Here is a 20677-nt window from a genome sequence, read left to right on the forward strand (position 1 = left end):
TTAATAAATAATAATAATAATAATAATAATGTCAAGAGGGTCTGAAGGGAACATCCCTGTTTTTCTTGTCACATGACTACAAAATGGCTTCCTGCATGTCAGTTAAGCCACATCAACTATTTCCATACTTGAGAAATGTTTATTTTATTTTTTATATACTACTAGTTTTCTTTAAAAATTACACGCAAATCAATATATGTCAAAATAGTTATTACTTTTTCAAATATTTTAGTCTTTTTTATATAAAAGTACATTTTGTAGTTATTGTTGGAATTTTAGTGCTTTAATGGTTTTTAATTATTATTATAAATACCAATTGTACTGCTTTAATGATTTGATAAATTGAAAATTCTCAAAATACTAAAGATTTATTACGTTTTTTCAACAATTTCAGTACTTTAATGAATTTTAATTATTATTTTTAAACTCTATTAAGCTCTAAATACCAAAGAAATCACATAAAAGTGACATTTACGTCTTAAAATATAGATTTTTTTATCTCTAAATAATTTAATAGATAAAAGATTCATTATCTCTGTACTTTTTGTATGCACGATGCAGGAAAGCTTTACCTTTTTTAGCACAAACTACAGACTGCGACTAAGCTATATAATGTATAGCCTATATGCATAAAAGAGGGCATCCTAGTGCAAATCAGGGCATAAAAACCCAAACTATTCCGCATATACCGACGACGTGGTCATACAGTAATGTTTTCACAGTATCTAAACAAACTTATTAAGCCTGCAAAGCCAGTGTTTATCATCAGTTAAATATGCGATATTTCCCGTGAACGCGCCCAGACGCGCGTCCCGAAGATGCGTCGAGCGCGCGGAGAATCAGATCCGTTCATCTTCACGCGCAAAAGAGCCTGAGAAAAACGCAAAGCTTTTCTCTCTTAAAGCTCGACCATGTCCACGTCCTCAAAAGAATGGATCTAATTAAAACGTTGTACTCGTCATCATTGTCAGAGCATTGCCAAAGTCAGAAAGAGAGAGAGAGAGCGAGTGAGAGAGAGAGAGGCAGGGATGAGGGCAGAGCTCGGATGACAGTCATATAGAGGCTCTCTCTCCATTGGTTTGGGGTTCACTCTGGACACGCAGTCAAGGGAACCTCCTGCCATATAAATAGGGCTGGTCGCTCTTTATTATTCTAGCATCACGGCAGCAGGTTCCTGCTAAGTTTGGAGTTTATACCACAACTGTATGCCTGCTTGAAGTAGTTAAACCAGGGCACTGCGGCACAAGGAGTCTGCATGTCGGTTTAGACATGCTCAGCTTTGTGGATACCCGGATTCTGTTGCTGCTTGCAGTGACTTCGTACCTAGCATCATGTCAATGTAAGTTTGAAATATGCTTTTTTGTCTAGCCAAAGGATCTTGAGGCTTATTCTTTCTTCTTCTATTGGATTTGCTGCGCTTGTTTTGGGTTGAATCATGCTGGGAAGTTACCTCAAGGAAAGCTAGAGCTGCATCTGAAGAATTGAGGCGTTTCCTTTTGGCTTTTCACGTAAAATACAGACGGATCTCTCTCTTTTTTAAATGGATTCTTCGTGGTCTTGGATATTTTCATCTGTTGCGTTTTGAGAGATGGAAACACGTGGAGTAGTTGTTTAAAAGTGTTATATAAAAGTAAAATAAGTGATGAAACAAACTTTATTGTTAAAGTTAAGGATAGGACGTAGTACCTCATCTTTGTCCCAGACTCCAGGAGTGTTTTTTTTAATTATGGGGGTCTGTAAAATCTGCCCCCTGCTGGCTGAAGTCTGTAACATCATATCTGGACGACATCCTATAAAAATCTGAACTGTCTGGATTTTAATAAACACTTTAAATAGTGGCAAATTAATTTTATTAGAAATAATACTTAAATGTTAAATCACATATGCAGAATAGCTTTCAATAGGCCTGACATTAAATAAATGTTATGCATCTAAAGTACACACACAAATCTATATCCTAGAGTTAGTTAGTTAGTTAGTTAGTTAGTTAGTTAGTTAGTTAGTTAGTTAAAACTCCAAATGTTAATAACTTTATAGTTTAGTTTCGGAAAATCTGATTTGGAAAAAAAATTGGCATCATCTGGCATTAGGTCATCATCCAGCTGTCAAATACGCCACCTGGTGGAGAGTAAATGCCATCACATATCGCGTTTCCCACTGGGTAATAACTGCTCAATCAGAGTGGGTGTCACAGTTTGCAAGACAACCGGAAGGCCTAAGCATGTAAACAACACCTGATGACCTTACATGCACGCTTGCTCCAATTGAATCAATAAATATATTAAAGTTAGGACGGGACAATGCTATATGTATTATAATGAGACAGAATGTATTTTCATGAAAAAAAAACTCAATATATATAATTAAAAGATTGTAGTTTTTTTGTTAAATAGAAAAAATTAATATATAATAATAATAATAATAAATAATATTAATTTAAAATAGAACTATAATTTAATTTCTTACACATTGCAACACATCCTTAACATGTTTTTGCAAAACAAAGCTTCAATGTAGTATGAAAAAATATATTTTTAAAATGTTTAAAATATTAATAATATTTTTAAACGCTTTTTTTTTAAAACAACTATAAGGATGTAATTTTTGCTTTGGCATTTTTTTAGACATTAAAATACACTACAATATTTCCACCCACTCTTATGGACACAAAATCATAATAAATGCAAGTTTAACAAAATATGCCAAAATAAAAACAGCAAAATATGCCAAAAATTCAGTTCAGGCCTACTAAAATCAGGTTGATTTAAGCAATCATCACATTCATTGCAAAAATACCATTGCATTATTCATCTATTTTAGCATTTATTTTTGCATGCATTAGGCATAAACATTTACATATTTCTGTTGGATGTCTGGAATCATAAACAGTAGGCTCTTCTGTTTCTTTTTTTTTATACATAAATGTCTCAACATTCATAAATTCAACATGATGTGGCGTTCATAACTCTAACGAATCACCTCTGTCTTTTCTCTGTCTTTCTGTTTTCCTCCTCCACCCCATCGCCATCACACAGCGGTCAGTATCCAAGTTATTACACTAATAGAGATATTTACCTTATCTGATCTCAGATCTCCAAATGGATGATGATGATGATAATCGGTGAAAAGATCCTTCGGTCGATCTCAAATATTCCAGAGCATTTCGGATATCGGACTTTCTGGGTTTTTCCTTCTTGCCTGTGACGGGAAGGAGGAAAGCACGATTGGCTTGAGCAAATGTCAATGAAACTAGAGACCACCCTATCCTGCATAGCACACAACCTGGGCACAATGGCTCTTTTTAGATGGCCTTCCGAAGAGGTGGACTCAGGATAACAAAATCAACATGCTGCCGAAATTCCTCCAAGCTGGCGGATTTTGCCCAGCAGTTCCCTCAAGTGGACAAAACACATAGCATAGATTACTGGAATTGGCATAAATATGGAATATTATTTGGGGTCGACTCAAAACTTCTCACCTGAATATCACATTGATCACTAACAACAGAAGGTGCTTAAAGGAGCGGAACAAGAATGATGATGTTTTATGATGTTGGCTAGGCCTGTGCACTGCTTTGAGCACCTCTGTTGAGTGTGTCTTCACTGAAACACATGATAAACACTAGAGAGTGCATGCAATATTTGCAGATTAATATGCAGTATAAAGAACACAATATATTAGAAAGATAGCACAAATCATGTTTATTTATTCACTGTTCTCTGTGCATTAGATTGCATTAGCATTGTTAGCATAGCATTGTTAGTTTGCCACATGCATATAAATAGCATTATTAACATGTAGAGGCTGTTACAAATTGGTCTGTCCCAGTTGTTTGATTATATTGTTCTGTAAACAGGGCCTCAAGGGACCAAAAGGACCCAGAGGTGAGAGGGTAAGTTTATACCGTGCTATATTTTAAATAGGTCAAAGGATTAATTTTCAGATTCAGTGTGCTATTTAAGCTGTATATTTAGTGACAACAGTTTCACTTATCATAAAGGCTAGTTCATCTCAATACTGTAGATTCAACTTACATATTTTTCCATTTGTTCTTGTCCCCAACAGGGTCCTAAGGGACCTGATGGAAAACCCGGCCGACCTGGACTTCCTGGCCCTGCTGGCCCTCCTGGCCCCCCTGGTCTTGGTGGAGTAAGTTTCCATTCCAGACAATAAATAAATAAATTCTAGAAAGCTAAATCTGTTCATTACATTACAGTCGAGTGTTTGTTGTTATATTTGAGACTCACAATCCTCCCAGTCATATTCAACATTTGACCTTTAACCTTTGACCTCAAAAGGCCTTCCAAAAGCACAAGCTGTATTGATTTTAAACGCAATGATAGAATCTGATTCATAATTTAATTATAACATAGGAAACACTAAGAAAATGTTTCATCAGGAAGAGTTTTTTTATAATATTGCAATATTATTTGCTTTTTGTAGAACTTCGCTGCTCAGTATGATGGCGCTAAAGGACCTGACCCCGGCCCTGGACCTATGGTGAGTTCATGCCATTATATGTTAGCCTAAATTAATATTACATTGCTATCCTCTCTGTTAATACATGCTAACTACAGATATAATTGTCGCCAACATTTGTTACTATAACTATATATCAATAGCAGTGTGCTGCAAATTAAATATTAGACTTTTAGTCTCATCATAATATCTGAACCCTTGCTGATCATAATAAATCCTCAGGCCATTTATTTTTACTTTCACTTTCACTTTTGCAGGGTTTGATGGGACCCAGAGGACCTTCTGGATCTCCTGGTGCTCCTGTAAGTACTTTAATATTGTTTTATTTTATTTTTATTAATGATATTACATGAACTGATAAATTGATCCTTATATATACACTTTCATATATATTATGTAAATGAAAACAATAACTCAATTAAATATCACAGTGCATATAGCATTTGAATTTTTCATGCCTCAAAAAATAAATATAACATAACATATCTTGATGTTTTTGTGAATATATAGGGAGCTCAAGGACTGCAAGGACATGCTGGTGAGCCTGGAGAGCCCGGACAGGCTGTGAGTGCTCTCTGGTCAACACTGTGTTCACACGGTTTGGAAATTATGTTTGAACTTTAACACTGATTTCTCTATCTGTCATCTCTTTACAGGGAGCTATTGGTGCTCGTGGCCCTCCTGGACCCCCTGGCAAAAATGGTGAAGATGTGAGTGTTATAATTCCATGTGCTAATGCTGAAATTATAACCGAACCGTGCATAACTCTATATTCATCTTCTTCTCAAAGGGCAACAATGGCAGACCTGGAAAGCCTGGAGACAGAGGAGTCCTTGGAGCTCAGGTAAGAGAGTCATAGATGTGTAAATCAGTGATGTATGCATCTACCTTAGTAATATTTCTAACAAGGATCTTCATCTTTTTTTAATGTTTTCCAAAGGGTGCCCGTGGTTTCCCAGGAACTCCTGGACTTCCTGGCATGAAGGGACACAGAGTAAGTTAGTAGTGTTGAGGACTGATGAGAAGACATAAGAAGCTGAAATTTGAGTTTTATTCATTTACCAAAAGAAGTCAAGGTCTCATGATCTTAATATCTTCCTCCTCAGGGTTACAATGGTATTGATGGACGCAAAGGAGAGCCTGGCGCAGCTGGTGCCAAGGTAAAGACACACACATGCACATGTAAAAGTTTAATACCTTAAAATGTTTCAGACTACACAGATATGCATCTTTAAAAATACATAAAATTATTACAGATTGTGTTTCCCAGTACTGGGTTGCAGCTGGCAGGGCATCTGCTGCATAAAACAAATGCTGGAATGGTTGGTGGTTCACTCTGTTGTGGCAACCACTGATAATTAAGGGACTAAGCCGAGGGGAAAATGAATAAATATTCCATTTTGTAGAATGAAACCCAATTCTTGAAAGTGCTAATGCTTAAATATAAAGATTTTTTATTGACATTAATAGTTACATGAAGAACCTTTAACATTCATGGATTCTTTCCATTACACAAATGTTGCTTTATACCTAATAAACAAGTAATAAACAAATGAAAATGTTCTACACATCAAGATAAACTGTTTCTTTAAGTACTGCTCACTGTAAAGATTCTTAAGGGACTTAAATAGTTCTGTGGCACTGATGAGAAAACCTGGAAACACTATATGGGGACAAATTTTTATTAACAATACCATGTGCCAATGCTGAACTTACAATTTACATTAACTCTACATGTTTATTTATACACTTTGAAAAAGAAGTTTAGTATGGGAAGCATTGTTTACTTTTAACTAGTTCCTTATTGGCTTGCTGATTGGCCGTTTTTTAGTACGTAAATAGCATATATTAAAGGATAGGATAGATTTAAAGATTTCTCTAAAGTTAATCCAAACCTATATGGGTTTCTTTTGTCTGTTGAACATAAAAGAAGATAATTTTCAGAATGTTGTAGACCGGTGGTCATTGACATCTATAGGAAAAAAATACTTTGTGAGTCAGTGGCTAAAACCCAATAAGGTAACTTGAACCGTTTGAGGAAACCGATTGCAACAAACTATTTAAGTTCAAAAACAAATCCTAATGAGTACTTTAAACTTCATACACTTGTGTTAACGAAGCAATCTGAGCAAAGTAAAATCCAATAAATGAAGAGAACTTAAACTAATTGAGTACTGTAAAACCCAATAAGTTAAGGCAACTCAAACCGTTTGAGGAAACTGATTGCAATAAACCATTGGAGTTAAAAAAAGTAATCTATATGAGTACTGTGAACTTACTCCATTTGAGCTGAAGTAATGAGGTATTTAATTAATTCATTACCTTTAACACTGAGTTATATCTGTTTAATTCTATCCAATACCTACAGTAAGGATAGTTCACCCAAAATAAAACATATTACTCACCATTAGGTGGTTTCAAACCTTTAGTTTCCTCTTTGTGTTTACAGCACAAAACAGTTATTTTGAAGAACATTTGGGAAAAGCTGGTAACCTCTGACATTCATAAAAATATTCTGAGGAAGTTAGTGGTTACTGCTTTCCAACATTCTTCAAAATATCTTCTTTTTGTGTCAAACTGAAAAAATAAATGTATACAGGTATGAAACAAGTGGAGGATGAGTAACGTTAGTTCTCTTCTAACCACTACAACAACAATTTTACCAACTTTTATGCAGTGAATTAGTGGATTTTATAGGCAAAATTTGTAATAATTGTGAATATGTTGTCCAAGTTACAAAAAAATGCAATTTTGGAATCTTAATTTGTAAGAGTGTACTTAAAGAAACAATATTTGTTGTTCTGATATGTTTTAATGTTCTGACTTCAACACAAGGTTCGACACAAATAAAATATTACAATTTACATTATCATATTTTCTAGTCCATATAATGAATAAATTCAAATGCATTGCATTAGATTTATTTTAAAGACTCACATTTGCCTTTTTTAACAGGGTGAAAATGGTGCCGCTGGATCAAATGGAACCCCCGGACAGAGAGTAAGCCAAACATTATTAATAAGAAAAAGTGTATTATTATTATTGAAATTTTACAAGACCTACTTATTTGAACTGTTCACTTTGGTTCGTACCTCATTTCTCGTGTTGTACAGGGTGGTCGTGGTCTTCCTGGTGAGAGAGGTCGTGTTGGCCCTGCTGGCCCAGCTGGTGCTCGCGGTGCTGATGGTAACACTGGTCCTGCTGGCCCTGCTGTGAGCATCTGCCCTTTGACTCCTGAAATGTGTCATATGGTGGAGCTCGAATGTGGAAGTAACACATTTTCTTTCCTTTCAGGGACCTTTGGGCTCAGCTGGTCCTCCTGGTTTCCCTGGTGCACCTGGACCCAAGGTATATAAATGAAATATAAATGAAATCGAAATATAAAGCTAGCCCGGAGCATCTGTGTGAAATAATGTGGCTAGAAGATTAACAGACATGCTGCCAGTTCATATCTTTTGATTAGATCTAATGCTACATATACATACATATATATATATTGAACAACAACCATTCTCGTCTTAGGACAGTTTTGGAAAATGTTTTTGACCCACTTCAGATGTTGACTACTGTATACACACATATATATATATATGTACACATATAATGTATTTCCTTAATCTTAGCAACTGCCCTTCTATTACAAACTGTGGCTTAAAAAGTCTTCAATGTTTGACAGGGAGAACTTGGACCCGCTGGTCCCACTGGACCATCTGGAGCTCAGGGACAAAGAGGAGAGCCAGGCCCGAACGGTGCCGTTGGCCCCGTTGGACCCCCTGTAAGTGCATTTCAAATCATTTGCAGATAAATTGATTTGATTATCAAGCAGAAGAAAAAGTAACATCTGTCTTTGTATTTTTACAGGGTAACCCTGGTGCTAATGGTATCAATGGTGCTAAAGGAGCAGCTGTAAGTTTCCATACCAATCTACATATACTACTAAATGTGCTCACTAGACATTCAGTAATCATTTTACACTAAAGTTCTAACTAAATTATAGGTTAGAACTGCCCAATAACCTAAAGGCAAAAGCTTTTACATGTTTTATTATGTATTTTAAAATTGACATAGCTTTAAATTGGCTGTTAATTGTTTTCTTAGGCATGTACTAGTCTTTTAATACCACAAAATGGTTCTTCTTCTAAATATGTTTTGATATCTTTTGATATATTTTTGATATCTTATATAAATCAGGGTAATAGTGTAAAACAGTCAAAGTTTTTTCAGGAGTAAATTAAACAGGACATATTCTAAAATTTAAAGTAATTATTCTGCAATTGATGACCTTCACAGGGTCTTCCTGGAATTGCTGGTGCCCCTGGTTTCCCTGGCCCTAGAGGAGGCCCTGGCCCACAGGGACCTAGTGGAGCTTCTGGTCCAAGAGGTCTTGGTGTAAGTACATCTGCTTAATCCTAACTGCTGCATTCACAACGTACTTATTATTGATGAAACATTAGCTGATATTTTAGGCCTTTAATAAAAAATAAGGCTGGAATGTTTTATAGAAACTATTACAGATTTTGACATTAGGTCAAAGATGAGATTTTTTTTCAGGTGTTGCATCAAATTAAACTTGCATCAACTTTCAAAAACATTTTATTAATATTAAATGAAACTGTCAAATGTGACAAATGATGTAGTACAATTGAATGTCAGAAAATGAGTGAAATAATGTTGCTTCTTTAGAGGTTGATGTAAAAATGAAAATTAAAACATAATGACAGACACATGCTAAAAAAATAAGGAATAAGTGATCATACTAAATTTTGTAATGTTAAAAAAATGACAATAAGAAATAAAGACATTAACAAAACTCATTCTATAAATAAACAAATACATAAATGATTCAAATAAAGCCCTATTACAATTGTTTTGATGCTTAAAAACTTGATTTCTGTCATTGACTTATGAAAGAAAATGTAGATTTAATTTAAATTTTCTATGTCTATGCAGTCATTTGTTTAAACAATATTTCAAAATAATAATTTGTTAATCATAAAGAGGAAGAAAAGTATCTACTAATTGGATAATTCATCAGATGCTACTAAATTATTACTTAAATATGTTCAGTATCCATTTTGTTCATTTGTTTTTGTTTTGTTTTTTTCTATTCATATATTGTCAGATTTATACATTTCCTAATCTAAGTTTAACCTTTGAACTGTTTTTATGCTCAGGGTGACCCCGGACCTGTTGGAGTGAAGGGAGATTCTGGTGTGAAGGGAGAGCCTGTGAGTCTAAACACTGTCTACATATTTTATAAAGTGTTCAGTAAATGCTACTGTATGTCTAAATGCACTTGTTCATTTCATTCTTCATCTGTTTTCTGTACAGGGTAGTGCTGGTCCTCAGGGGCCTCCTGGTCCTTCTGGTGAGGAGGGCAAGAGAGGGTCAACTGGAGAGCAGGGACCTACTGGACCTTTGGGACTGCGTGGACCTAGAGTAAGTTTGATACGCAAGGGATCTACATTTCAACTGTAGGCATCAGATGTCTGTAAGAAAAGGTTCTAGATGTACAGAACAAAAAAAAGTTAAACTCAAGTGAATTGTAAGAGAGGGTCTTTCTGTTAGAAAAATAACAGTCCCACTTTATATTAAGTGTCCTTAACTACTATGTACTTGCATCAAAAAATAAATACAATGTACTTACTGTGTTTATAATGTATTTGAGAACACTTGTGGTGCTTTTGAGTTGGGATAGAGGTTGGGTTATGGACAGGTTTGGTGGTATGGGTAGGTTTAAGGGTGGGTTAAGGTGTAAGGGATGTTCAACAGTGTATTTACAAATGTAATTACAAAAGTTAATTACAGATTTAATTACATACTTGTATTTAATTAAGCATAAGTACACAGTAAATACATGTATTTACACAATAAGTACATTGCAACAAACTATTAGTTCCTGTGTAAGTACATATTAGTTAAGGCCACTTAATATAAAGTGGGACCAAAATAACAATTAGTCATTCAGTTTAATAGAATGCTTAATTGTTAACATAACATCTATGTTTTTGTTTAAGATTATTTATTACTTATTATATTTTTATTAAACTATGTACATTAATGTTTCTGACAGGGAGCCGCTGGTACTCGTGGTCTGCCTGGTCTGGCTGGCAGGTCAGGCCCAATGGTAAGATTTAAGAAATATTACCCATTTTGCACTATATCTTATATTATGCTATTTTAGTTTATATGCATATACAGTAGAGGCCAAAAAATGTTGTCTACAGAGGACATTTGCACAATATTTGCTTTTATTTATCAAAATATTGGAATAATTTTATATTGGGTTAGGGACAACGCCAAATTTGTTTAGCACGTGGGTAGCACGTTCGCCTCACAGCAAGAACGTCGCTGGGTCGCTGGTTCGAGCCTCGGCTCAGTTGGCGTTTCTGTGTGGAGTTTGCATGTTCTCCCTGCATTCGTGTGGGTTTCCTCCGGGTGCTCCGGTTTCCCCCACAGTCCAAAGACATGCGGTACAGGTGAATTGGGTAGGCTAAATTGTCCGTATTGTGTGTGTGTGTGAATGACTGTGTGTGGATGTTTCCCAGAGATGGGTTGCGGCTGGAAGGGCATCCGCTGTGTAAAAACTTGCTGGATAAGTTGGCAGTTCATTCCGCTGTGGCGACCCCGGATTAATAAATGGACTAAGCTGACAAAAAAATGAGTGAAAAATTGGCTAAGCTACAGCTTATAATGGAATGTTTGTATTATTAAGCAATGCAAAGAAACTCAATGTGTAAATAAAATGTACATTCACTACAGATTAATCATTTATTAATATTTAATTGGTTCAATTTTGTATTTAAATAAAATCAATTCCCCTGCGATTTCTCAATAAACTTCCATCATTGGGTTATTTCCAATGAAACAATTGAAATATGTAGCACATACAAACGGGACATCACTATTGGCCACAACTGTATTTAATCATTCACCTGCTAATCACTGTAATTCCATGCAGATTTACATTGATCTGAAGCTGTAAGACTCTAATCTATGAATGCTGTACCTCAGGGCATGCCTGGTCCTCGTGGTGGTGTTGGTGCACCTGGAGCCCGTGGACCTCCTGGAGATGCTGGTCGTGCTGGTGAGGCTGGTCTTGTTGGAGCCAGAGTGAGTATCACAACCAACATCCTACAATGAATCTCTTAAGTCCACTTTGTAGCATATAAGTCCATCACCTTTCATTTTTTCAGGGTCTCCCTGGTAGCCCTGGCAGTTCTGGACCCCCTGGAAAGGAAGGACCTTCTGTGAGTTCATGTTCATTTTACACATCTAGTTTTTGAGTGACCCAAAGTAATGTGTGAAAACATGCAAGCAATATGCAGAATGCTTTGCGAGCACTTAATACCAATTCATATGCCATATTTTAGGGTGCCGCTGGTCAAGATGGTCGCACCGGACCCCCTGGCCCAACTGGACCCAGAGGCCAGCCTGGTAACATTGGATTCCCTGGTCCCAAAGGACCTTCTGTAAGTATTTTGTGCAAGTATTTAGAGATTCAAATAGCAATAATTCAATGATCTTATCAATTAACCTCCTTGCAGGGCGAGGCTGGCAAGCCTGGTGAGAAGGGACCTGTTGGCCCTACTGGACTGAGAGTAAGTACTTCAGAGAGAGAGAGAGAGGGGGGATATCTGCTATAAACCTTGATCAGTATTCAGTATTAAGGAGTAAGTTATAAGCTATTGGCCACCTCTGATTTAGTTTCTCTTGTTTCTTAGGGCAGCCCTGGTCCTGATGGTAACAATGGTCCTGCTGGTCCTGTTGGACTTGCTGTAAGTAGGCCATCTTGGTTCTATCAATGTAGATTAGCACATTACTTATTCCTGGTTCTCAATGGTAACAAACATTTTGCTCCACTTTTAGGGTGCCCCTGGTGAGAAAGGAGAGCAGGGACCCTCTGGTGCTCCTGGTTTCCAGGTCAGTGTCACATCATGCTTGTTTATACTTTCACATACCTTTGCAGTTCATGTACATGCATCACTCAAACTGAAAGTACTGAATAAAATTAATAAAAGAAGCATCTATTAACCTTTGTAGTAAGTTGTACACCCAAAACCCCATCGGTAGGGCTCAAAATTCAATCCAATGGACAACACAGTGGATTAAAATTCTGTCTAAGTACCTTGAGGTTTTATTTCTGGGACAGTTAATATGAAGAATTCCAGAATAGAAAAATCACCACTTTGGTGTACTCATTGCTGCCCTGTTGAAAAATCGTAACAAACCTGTATAAGAAGCTGGTGCAACTGGTACATGCTGGTAAATTGATCTGGCATGGTGATGATTAAACAAGCAAGTAGTCATGCTATTCTCAAAGTAAAACTAAGCTTAGTATTCCTACTCCTATAAAGCAACATGCTTCCTTTACTGGTCACAACTTGCAGAACATACTGTAATGCTGGTGACCAACAATGCTAGACTTTTAACAGGGTGGGAATCACCGCCACGTGAGAATTGTTCAAAATAAAAATCTTGCATGCATTATACCTGCTTACATTGTGAGTAATGTCTGCTTACATACAAGTCTTTACAACTATTTATATTATTTGACCTTAACAGGGTCTTCCTGGCCCCGCTGGACCTGTTGGTGAGGCTGGCAAGCCTGGTGATAGAGTAAGTTCTTGTCAAAATCTTGCATCAAGCATATACTTTTATTTTGTTTTATATTTACATTCTGCTGTTCTGAGTTGTTGATGATGAGTTAAGTTTGATTTATTGAACATTAAAGAACATGGATTCATGACCCAGCCAATGCACCTTATGCTATTTAGGTTCATTTGCACAGAGCTGAATTATATGAATCAATAACAAAAAATGTATCTCTCAATAGGGTATCCCTGGAGATCAAGGTGTATCAGGACCTGCTGGTGTGAAGGTGACTTACCCTTCTCAGATTTTCTGTCCTCTTTACTATCATAGAGTTTCTTCAAAGGAATAAACTGACTCTTCTTTCTCTCGTTTCTCACTGTTTAGGGAGAGCGTGGTAACCCTGGACCTGCTGGTGCTGCTGGCGCTCAGGGACCCATTGGTGCTCGTGGACCTTCTGGTACTCCTGGCCCTGATGGAAACAAGGTATGCAAACAGATTCACTACAAAAATGCCATCTAGATACTTTGTTTTTATTAGTATATCTGACAAAATGTGTATTATTCAGGGAGAGCCTGGTGCAGTTGGACCTGCTGGTGCCCCTGGACCACAGGGAGCTGCTGGTATGCCTGGTGAGCGTGGTGCTGCTGGCACCCCTGGAGCTAAGGGAGAGAAGGTATGTTCTAAACATTGGTCATGGTTGCCCTGATGTTACTGTTTACATGAAAACAAGAGTTTTTCATGCACACCATTCTATAGTGAGTCTGTTTGCAAATCTATTTGATCCCTTGTGGTCTAAATACATTTATCTGATATACAGGGTGAGGCTGGATACAGAGGACTGGAGGGCAATGCTGGAAAAGATGGTGCCCGTGTAAGTATCACATGCTTTTTTTTTCTGATTGCGCACTTCAAAAAAAAAAAAAAAAAAAAAAATCGAACATATCTTGAATTTATGGTACATCTTCCTCAACTTACGTGCAGGGTGCTCCTGGACCCAGTGGACCCCCTGGACCTGCTGGTGCTAATGGTGACAAGGTAGAGTATTATCTTAGCTTTTATTTCAAATCAATGATGATATTTGTTGATATTATGGTATATTATACAAATCTAACATTTACAGCAGCCCAAAACTACTATTTATTTAAAGCTCAACATTAAAAATTAAAATAATGATGTTATAATTGAGATAATTAAAATGAAGAGCATTTAAGATGATTAAGGGCTATACCAAAGTTTTTACCTTTTCGTGGGGCAAGTAGTTTGCTTCTTTGACTGGATGTTTAAAGAAACCCCTGCTGACTGTTACAAAATGGCCAGATATATGGAATCATTGCTGCCTTCCGGAAATAACATTCCATCTTTTATGAACACTAGAGTAATGTTTAAGCCAGTGGTTCTCAAACTGTGGTACGTGTACCACTAGTGGTACGCAGGCTTCCTTCTAGTGGTACGTGGAGGAATGAAATATGTCATGTATATGCTACATATATTTCAAAATTTATCAAAAAGCATTTATATATTATACCATATATGACATATAGCCTATATTTCTGAGGTAATCTGCCACTTTTTTAAACTGTGCAGAGTTGTAGCTGCTTTACTGGCCCTACTACGCTACTGTATTTCAATACTGCTCATTTTGGTGGTACTTGGAGAGACAATTTTTTTCTAAGGTGGTACTTGATGAAAAAAGTTTGGTAACCACTGGTTTAAGCCATTACCCAGTTCGATTCCATTTCATTTCTTTGTATTTTATCATTATTAGTAATCTCTGGAAAAAACAATGGTGACTGACGATTCGTACTAGACGCTCAACAGCGATTACACGTTGCAACATTTATTAAAATGTGCCATACATTTATACAGAAACTTGTTCTCCATACGTTTTACATCTGTTTGTGGATTTCTTCTTAGAACTCTGTTCTATGAAACTTTTCAATATGTTGAAACAAATTGGATGTTTTTTTGTTTTGATATGTGCCAACATTTTAAACCATTCAAAAATTTTTAAAGCCATTTTATTCAACATTTGTTATAATTGAGCTTTATTGATATGCATTAAGCCTTAAATAATTATTTTAAATTCTTTAGAAAAAATAAAATAAATGTAAAATAGTGTAAAACTTGCTTAATATGTTAAGCTAAAATTCCTTTAGACTTTTTAATTTTTTTATTTATTTTTTTGCAACTAAAAAAGTAACCTTCAAATAAATAACTTGCAAGACTCTCAAAAGAACTTTCTTCAAGTAGCTTTAAAGATCATTCTGACGCAACCAATCTGTGTCTTCTTCCAGGGTGAGACTGGCTCCTTTGGTCCTCCTGGACCTGCTGGTCCTCGTGGTGCCCCTGTGAGTTTTCTATTCGTTTCTTTATTACTTCCATGATAAAGTTTTTTATCATACAAATTGTCCTATGACGTGCATTTGATATTCACATAACAATTAAGCACTCGACAAAAGTTTTGTCATTTGTTTTAGGGTGAGCGTGGTGAGTCTGGCCCTGCTGGACCTTCCGGTTTTGCTGGACCCCCTGTAAGTCCATGTGAATTCTGCTAATGTTTGCCACTATTAAAAGCTTGTTAGGATTTCAAACATTTAGTTTTAGATGTAAAAGTGCTTTGACTCTCGCACAGAAAACTAACTGGTACACAATGCGTCTTGCAGGGTGCTGATGGCCAGACTGGACCAAGAGGTGAGAAAGGACCTGCTGGTGGAAAGGGTGACGCTGGACCCGCTGGCCCTGCCGGTCCCGCTGGAAATACTGGACCCCTTGTAAGTTTGAGATTACAAATATGCATTATTTAAAAGAATGTCTGGACAACATTTCAATGGAAGGACTTTTGTCTTGTGCATCTTTAGGGTCCTTCTGGTCCTGTTGGCCCACCTGGTGCCCGTGGTGACAGTGGTCCCACTGTAAGTACTCTTTTACAGATTGATTTATGATCCAGTTTTCTAAACTTTTCCTGGACTTAACTCATTCATTTTTGGATTAACCCTAGGGTCTGACTGGCTTCCCTGGTGCTCCTGGTAGAGTTGGACCTCCTGGTCCTGCTGTAAGTAAACTCAGATTATTCTAAATTTACTTGTTCAAATCTAAAGTTTTAAAACAATTGCTTAATTTTAGAATGTAATGATTTTTGGTCATACATGTAAAATGTTTCTCTTCACATCAATTAGGGTATTGTTGGACCTGCTGGTCTCACTGGTCCCGCTGGAAAGGATGGCCCACGTGGTCCTCGTGGTGATGTTGGCCCTGCTGGTCCCCCAGGAGAGAATGGAATGATTGGACCTCTTGGTCTGGCTGGTGAGAAGGGACCCCCTGGAGAGGCTGGTGCACCTGTAAGTTCTAACTGAACAAAAGCGTTAATCTCAAAATATTACCAAGTATATATTACATCACAATAAACTTTTATTTTTTTTCAAAAATAGGGAGCACCTGGACCTGCTGGGCCTCAGGGTCAGCTGGGATCACAGGGATTCAATGGTCTTCCTGGCTCCAGAGGTGACCGTGGTCTTCCTGGTATCCCCGGATCAGTTGTAAGTGCAATGACTTACCTCTTGATTCTGACTGTACTCAAATTGATTAAAAAAATAGTTAAAGTGTTAATCTGATTTTGAGTGTGTCTGTGTTCTTTAGGGTGAACCTGGAAGAGTTGGCCCTGCTGGTGCCCCTGGTGCCCGTGGACCCGGTGGCAACATTGGCATGCCTGGTATGACTGGTCCTCAGGGTGAGGCTGGACGTGAGGTGAGTTATAGACTTATTTTTTCATAACACCCTTGGTGGGTACTTTTTTCATGCATTTACAATTGCATCTGTGTTGTTTTGTAGGGAAGCCCTGGCAATGATGGACCTCCTGGCCGTCCTGGTGCTGCTGGAATTAAGGTATTAATTTCTTAAATGTTATACAAATTTCACACGCATCTCTTCATATTTCCTATTATATCTAAGTAGAAATAGCTTTAATTACCAATAGAGTGTTTATATAAATAAATTAATTGAATTGTATTATTTTAACCAGGGTGACCGTGGTGAGCCTGGTTCCCCTGGAACTGCTGGACCTGTTGGTGCTCCTGGACCCAATGGACCATCAGGCGCTGTTGGCAGACCTGGAAACCGTGGTGAATCTGTATGTGCCAATAAAGTCACAACATTTCCTGCATTACATGAGATTATACCATTTGTAATCAATCCAATTTTTCATACTTCCTTTAGGGTCCTTCTGGTCCTACTGGCGCTGTTGGACCTGCTGGAGCAAGAGGTGCACCTGTAAGTATGTCAGACATTATCCTTCTCAAAAGAACTCTCAAGTATGGAGCCAGTCTATGAACAAAGACTCCTTTTAAATAAAATCTCCTTGTTTTACAGGGCCCTGCTGGACCTCGTGGTGAGAAGGGTGTTGCTGGAGAAAAAGGAGACAGGGGTATGAAGGGACTTCGTGGACATCCTGGTCTGCAGGGAATGCCCGGACCTAACGTAGGTTATCAGTTTAAATGAATTTTTCCAATGTAAACAGTTTTGATCAATTCTGATCCAAATTAGTATAATGATTGTGCATTAAATAATTTAAATACAAAAACTTGTCTTATAGGGTCCTTCTGGTGACAGTGGGCCTGCTGGCATTGCTGGACCTTCCGGTCCAAGAGTAAGTAACTTTCTCATTCCTAAGATTCAGAATTCTGTCATTAAGTTAAATAAAATGTGTAAAGGTCATTTTCTACCATTTATCTTTAGGGCCCAGCTGGTCCCAATGGCCCCGCTGGTAAAGATGGTTCAAATGGCATGCCTGGTGCAATTGGACCCCCAGGACACCGTGGTCCCGCTGGACATGTTGGACCTGCTGTAAGTCTTGTCATTTTATGTTTTCAGAGACAATCAATTGTCAACAATAAGACAGAAAAAAAATTAAATATGTAAAAATCACACCTTACCTCGAGATGAGAAGCTTTAGAAACCTTGAAATGAGAAAAACGTGTACCTACAGTATAAATACAATATGGTTGATCAATGGCCGATATGACTGCAGGGTCCTCCTGGATCTCCTGGTCTTCCCGGACCCCCTGGCCCATCTGGAGGTGGATATGACACATCTGGAGGCTATGATGAGTACAGAGCTGACCAGGCCTCTCTTAGAGCCAAGGATTACGAGGTGGATGCCACCATCAAGTCCTTGAACACTCAGATTGAGAATCTGCTTTCCCCTGAGGGCTCAAAGAAGAACCCCGCTCGTACTTGCCGTGACATCAGGCTCAGCCACCCAGAATGGAGCAGCGGTAAGTAGACAAAGCTTTTTCTGGTCAATCTTGATATCTTAATCCAATAGCACCATTTCCTCTTAATAATCTGTGTTGTTCTCTTTCCCTTGAAGGTTTCTACTGGATCGACCCCAACCAGGGCTGCACAATGGATGCCATCAAGGCCTTCTGCGACTTCTCTACTGGCCAGACCTGCATCCACCCCCACCCAGAGAGCATCCCACGCAAGAACTGGTACAGAAGCTCCCAGGAGAAGAAACACACCTGGTTTGGCGAGACTATCAACAGTGGTACTGAGGTACGTTATAGCATTTCCCAACAGCAAGTCAAAGAGATAAAACAGAGGAATTAGTTGATGGTTTAATATTTATAAGCAGTCTCAAGGTATTGTTTCATTCTTCCGTTTTAGTTTGCTTACAATGACGAGACCCTGAGCCCACAATCCATGGCTACTCAGCTGGCCTTCATGCGTCTACTGGCCAACCAGGCAGTCCAGAACATCACCTACCACTGCAAGAACAGCATCGCCTACATGGATGCTGAGAATGGAAACCTGAAGAAGGCTGTGTTGCTGCAGGGTTCCAATGATGTTGAGCTCAGGGCGGAGGGCAACAGCCGCTTCACTTTCAGCGTCCTAGAGGATGGCTGCAGTGTAAGTTCCTTTAGCACACTTAGCATGGAATGTACCAAATTTGGTTTAATACCATACAGTCAAGGAGCATAGTGTCCACCATGCATGTGAGATAATATCACAATTACATGAGATGCGAGCATGTTTACAACACTTTGGCATGCTTATGACACATTGGTGTTTGGCAAGAATACATCAACTAATAAGTTTTGTCTTCCTGTTCCATATCTGCAGAGACACACTGGCCAGTGGAGCAAGACAGTCATTGAATACAGAACAAATAAACCATCTCGCCTTCCCATCCTCGACATTGCACCTTTGGACATTGGTGGCGCAGATCAAGAGTTTGGTTTGGACATTGGCCCAGTCTGTTTCAAATAAATAGACTCATGATAAATTAAACGAGAGAAAGAAAGAAAAAAGAAAAATCTCTGCCCTTCTTTCTGTGTTTTTTTATACTGAATGCTGATTTTTTTCCGCAAATCCACTTGCTTAAGCTGGGCTCTATCGGAGTGGACCAATGGACTGAACGGAGCATTGCGCAATGCAAATTAATACAGCAGCCCAAAGAGACGCGGGAGGGATAACACCATGTTATGGGACATGTCATCATTTTGTAAAAATTAAAGAAGTGTAATAAAAAGAATGAAAGTATACATCACTTTGTGGTCTTTGTATATCTTCCAAAGAGGAAGTTTAAAACCACAATTTCCGTAAGGTTTAAACTACCTCATGTGTAAAGGAAAATAATAATCAACATCCTAGTCGTCGCTAGATGGTACTAAGGCTTCAAGTTCTGTCCTGTTTCAAAGGTGCTCCAATACTTGAAGCAGTGATATTATATGGTGCTAAACATGCAGCTGTGGAGAAAACCACTGTTACTGTATTACTTTGTATTGTCTCTAAGGAATATTGCACAGGTCCCCCTGATAATCCCATTTTTAAGCAGGTGGAATATTCCTAAACCTGATGTATGTCTGGTTTTGACTTTGGTTTTTTTTTTTTTTGGTTTTGTTTGTTTTTTGTTTTGTTTTCTGAGAGTTTTGTTCAGATTTTTGTTTAGGCATTACATTCTTTTACGCCCCCCAGTGTTAATACTGACAGCACACTTGGTCCATTTTAAAGGGTTGCAGAGACCTCTCTCTCAAAACAAACCACAAAGTTTATTGTACCTATTTTGTATATGTGAGATGTTTAAATAAATTGTGAAAAGTTCTGAAAATAAAGCATGTCCATTGTTCCGAAACAAATTATTTCATGAGTTAAGTGCTTTAATGTTGGGAACAAAATGTCTGACTTAATTAGACATTTTGAACATCTGCCTAAATTCAATGACTTCAATGTGTTTATTGTCAAAACATGAAATGGGTTTTCTTTTTTATTCAATGAATGGGTGTTTGTCTTAGCAATTTTCGTTTTGGGTCTAATGCCATTAAGAGCTTCATTTCCTCTGTTTTCAGTTATGACATGCTTTTCAGATGGCAAAATCTTTCTCACTTTTGATTCAAATAAAAAGCCAGTCACTGCAACTTGGGATGCTTGCATTTGTAGAGAATACAAACATGTAGATTTTGTTTTAAGATTAAGTATTTAGCGCAGCAGATTTTTGTGCCATAAATATAATTTCTGCTACTCCAAATAGAGCTGTTCAAATCGTAGTTGAAATTATGTTCATATTGCAATATAAACCGCAGCAAAAAAATATATAGTAATGTACGAA

At 37.6% G+C, this 20677-nt stretch overlaps 1 protein-coding gene across 2 annotated transcripts; it reads left to right on the forward strand.

The window, feature by feature from the left end:
• Positions 1-1091: 1091 nt before the first annotated feature.
• On the forward strand, positions 1092-20210 carry col1a2 (collagen, type I, alpha 2). Of its 2 annotated transcripts, NM_182968.2 has the most exons (50): positions 1092-1339; positions 3036-3037; positions 3857-3892; positions 4066-4149; positions 4444-4500; positions 4737-4781; positions 4990-5043; positions 5136-5189; positions 5270-5323; positions 5420-5473; positions 5586-5639; positions 7435-7479; positions 7593-7691; positions 7774-7827; positions 8156-8254; positions 8341-8385; positions 8770-8868; positions 9654-9707; positions 9811-9918; positions 10553-10606; positions 11494-11592; positions 11676-11729; positions 11853-11951; positions 12027-12080; positions 12204-12257; positions 12349-12402; positions 13045-13098; positions 13316-13360; positions 13459-13557; positions 13640-13747; positions 13892-13945; positions 14056-14109; positions 15369-15422; positions 15552-15605; positions 15738-15845; positions 15933-15986; positions 16073-16126; positions 16251-16412; positions 16503-16610; positions 16711-16818; positions 16903-16956; positions 17093-17200; positions 17287-17340; positions 17440-17547; positions 17663-17716; positions 17806-17913; positions 18098-18344; positions 18440-18624; positions 18736-18978; positions 19192-20207. In NM_182968.2, exons 1-50 carry the CDS (start codon positions 1270-1272, stop codon positions 19336-19338), a joined length of 4059 nt encoding a protein of 1352 aa, NP_892013.2. In that variant the 5' UTR covers positions 1092-1269; the 3' UTR covers positions 19339-20207. The 2 variants fall into 2 exon arrangements, with proteins under 2 accessions (NP_892013.2, XP_073786692.1); XM_073930591.1 differs by lacking the exon at positions 3036-3037 and having other exon boundaries at positions 1155-1339; positions 19192-20210.
• The last annotated feature ends 467 nt before the right edge of the window (positions 20211-20677 follow it).

The sequence above is a fragment of the Danio rerio genome, chromosome 19 (assembly GCF_049306965.1).
Source record: "Danio rerio strain Tuebingen ecotype United States chromosome 19, GRCz12tu, whole genome shotgun sequence".
In the NCBI taxonomy this organism is placed as follows: Eukaryota; Metazoa; Chordata; class Actinopteri; order Cypriniformes; family Danionidae; genus Danio; species Danio rerio.

Excerpts from the sequence above, each read along its gene's own strand:
- col1a2 (NM_182968.2), top strand. The coding sequence starts at position 1,270 with ATGCTCAGCTTTGTGGATACCCGGATTCTGTTGCTGCTTGCAGTGACT. Across the intron at positions 4,150-4,443 it reads GCCCCCCTGGTCTTGGTGGA|AACTTCGCTGCTCAGTATGA; the intron begins GTAAGTTTCCAT and ends TGCTTTTTGTAG. Across the intron at positions 16,957-17,092 it reads CTGGTGCTGCTGGAATTAAG|GGTGACCGTGGTGAGCCTGG; the intron begins GTATTAATTTCT and ends TATTTTAACCAG.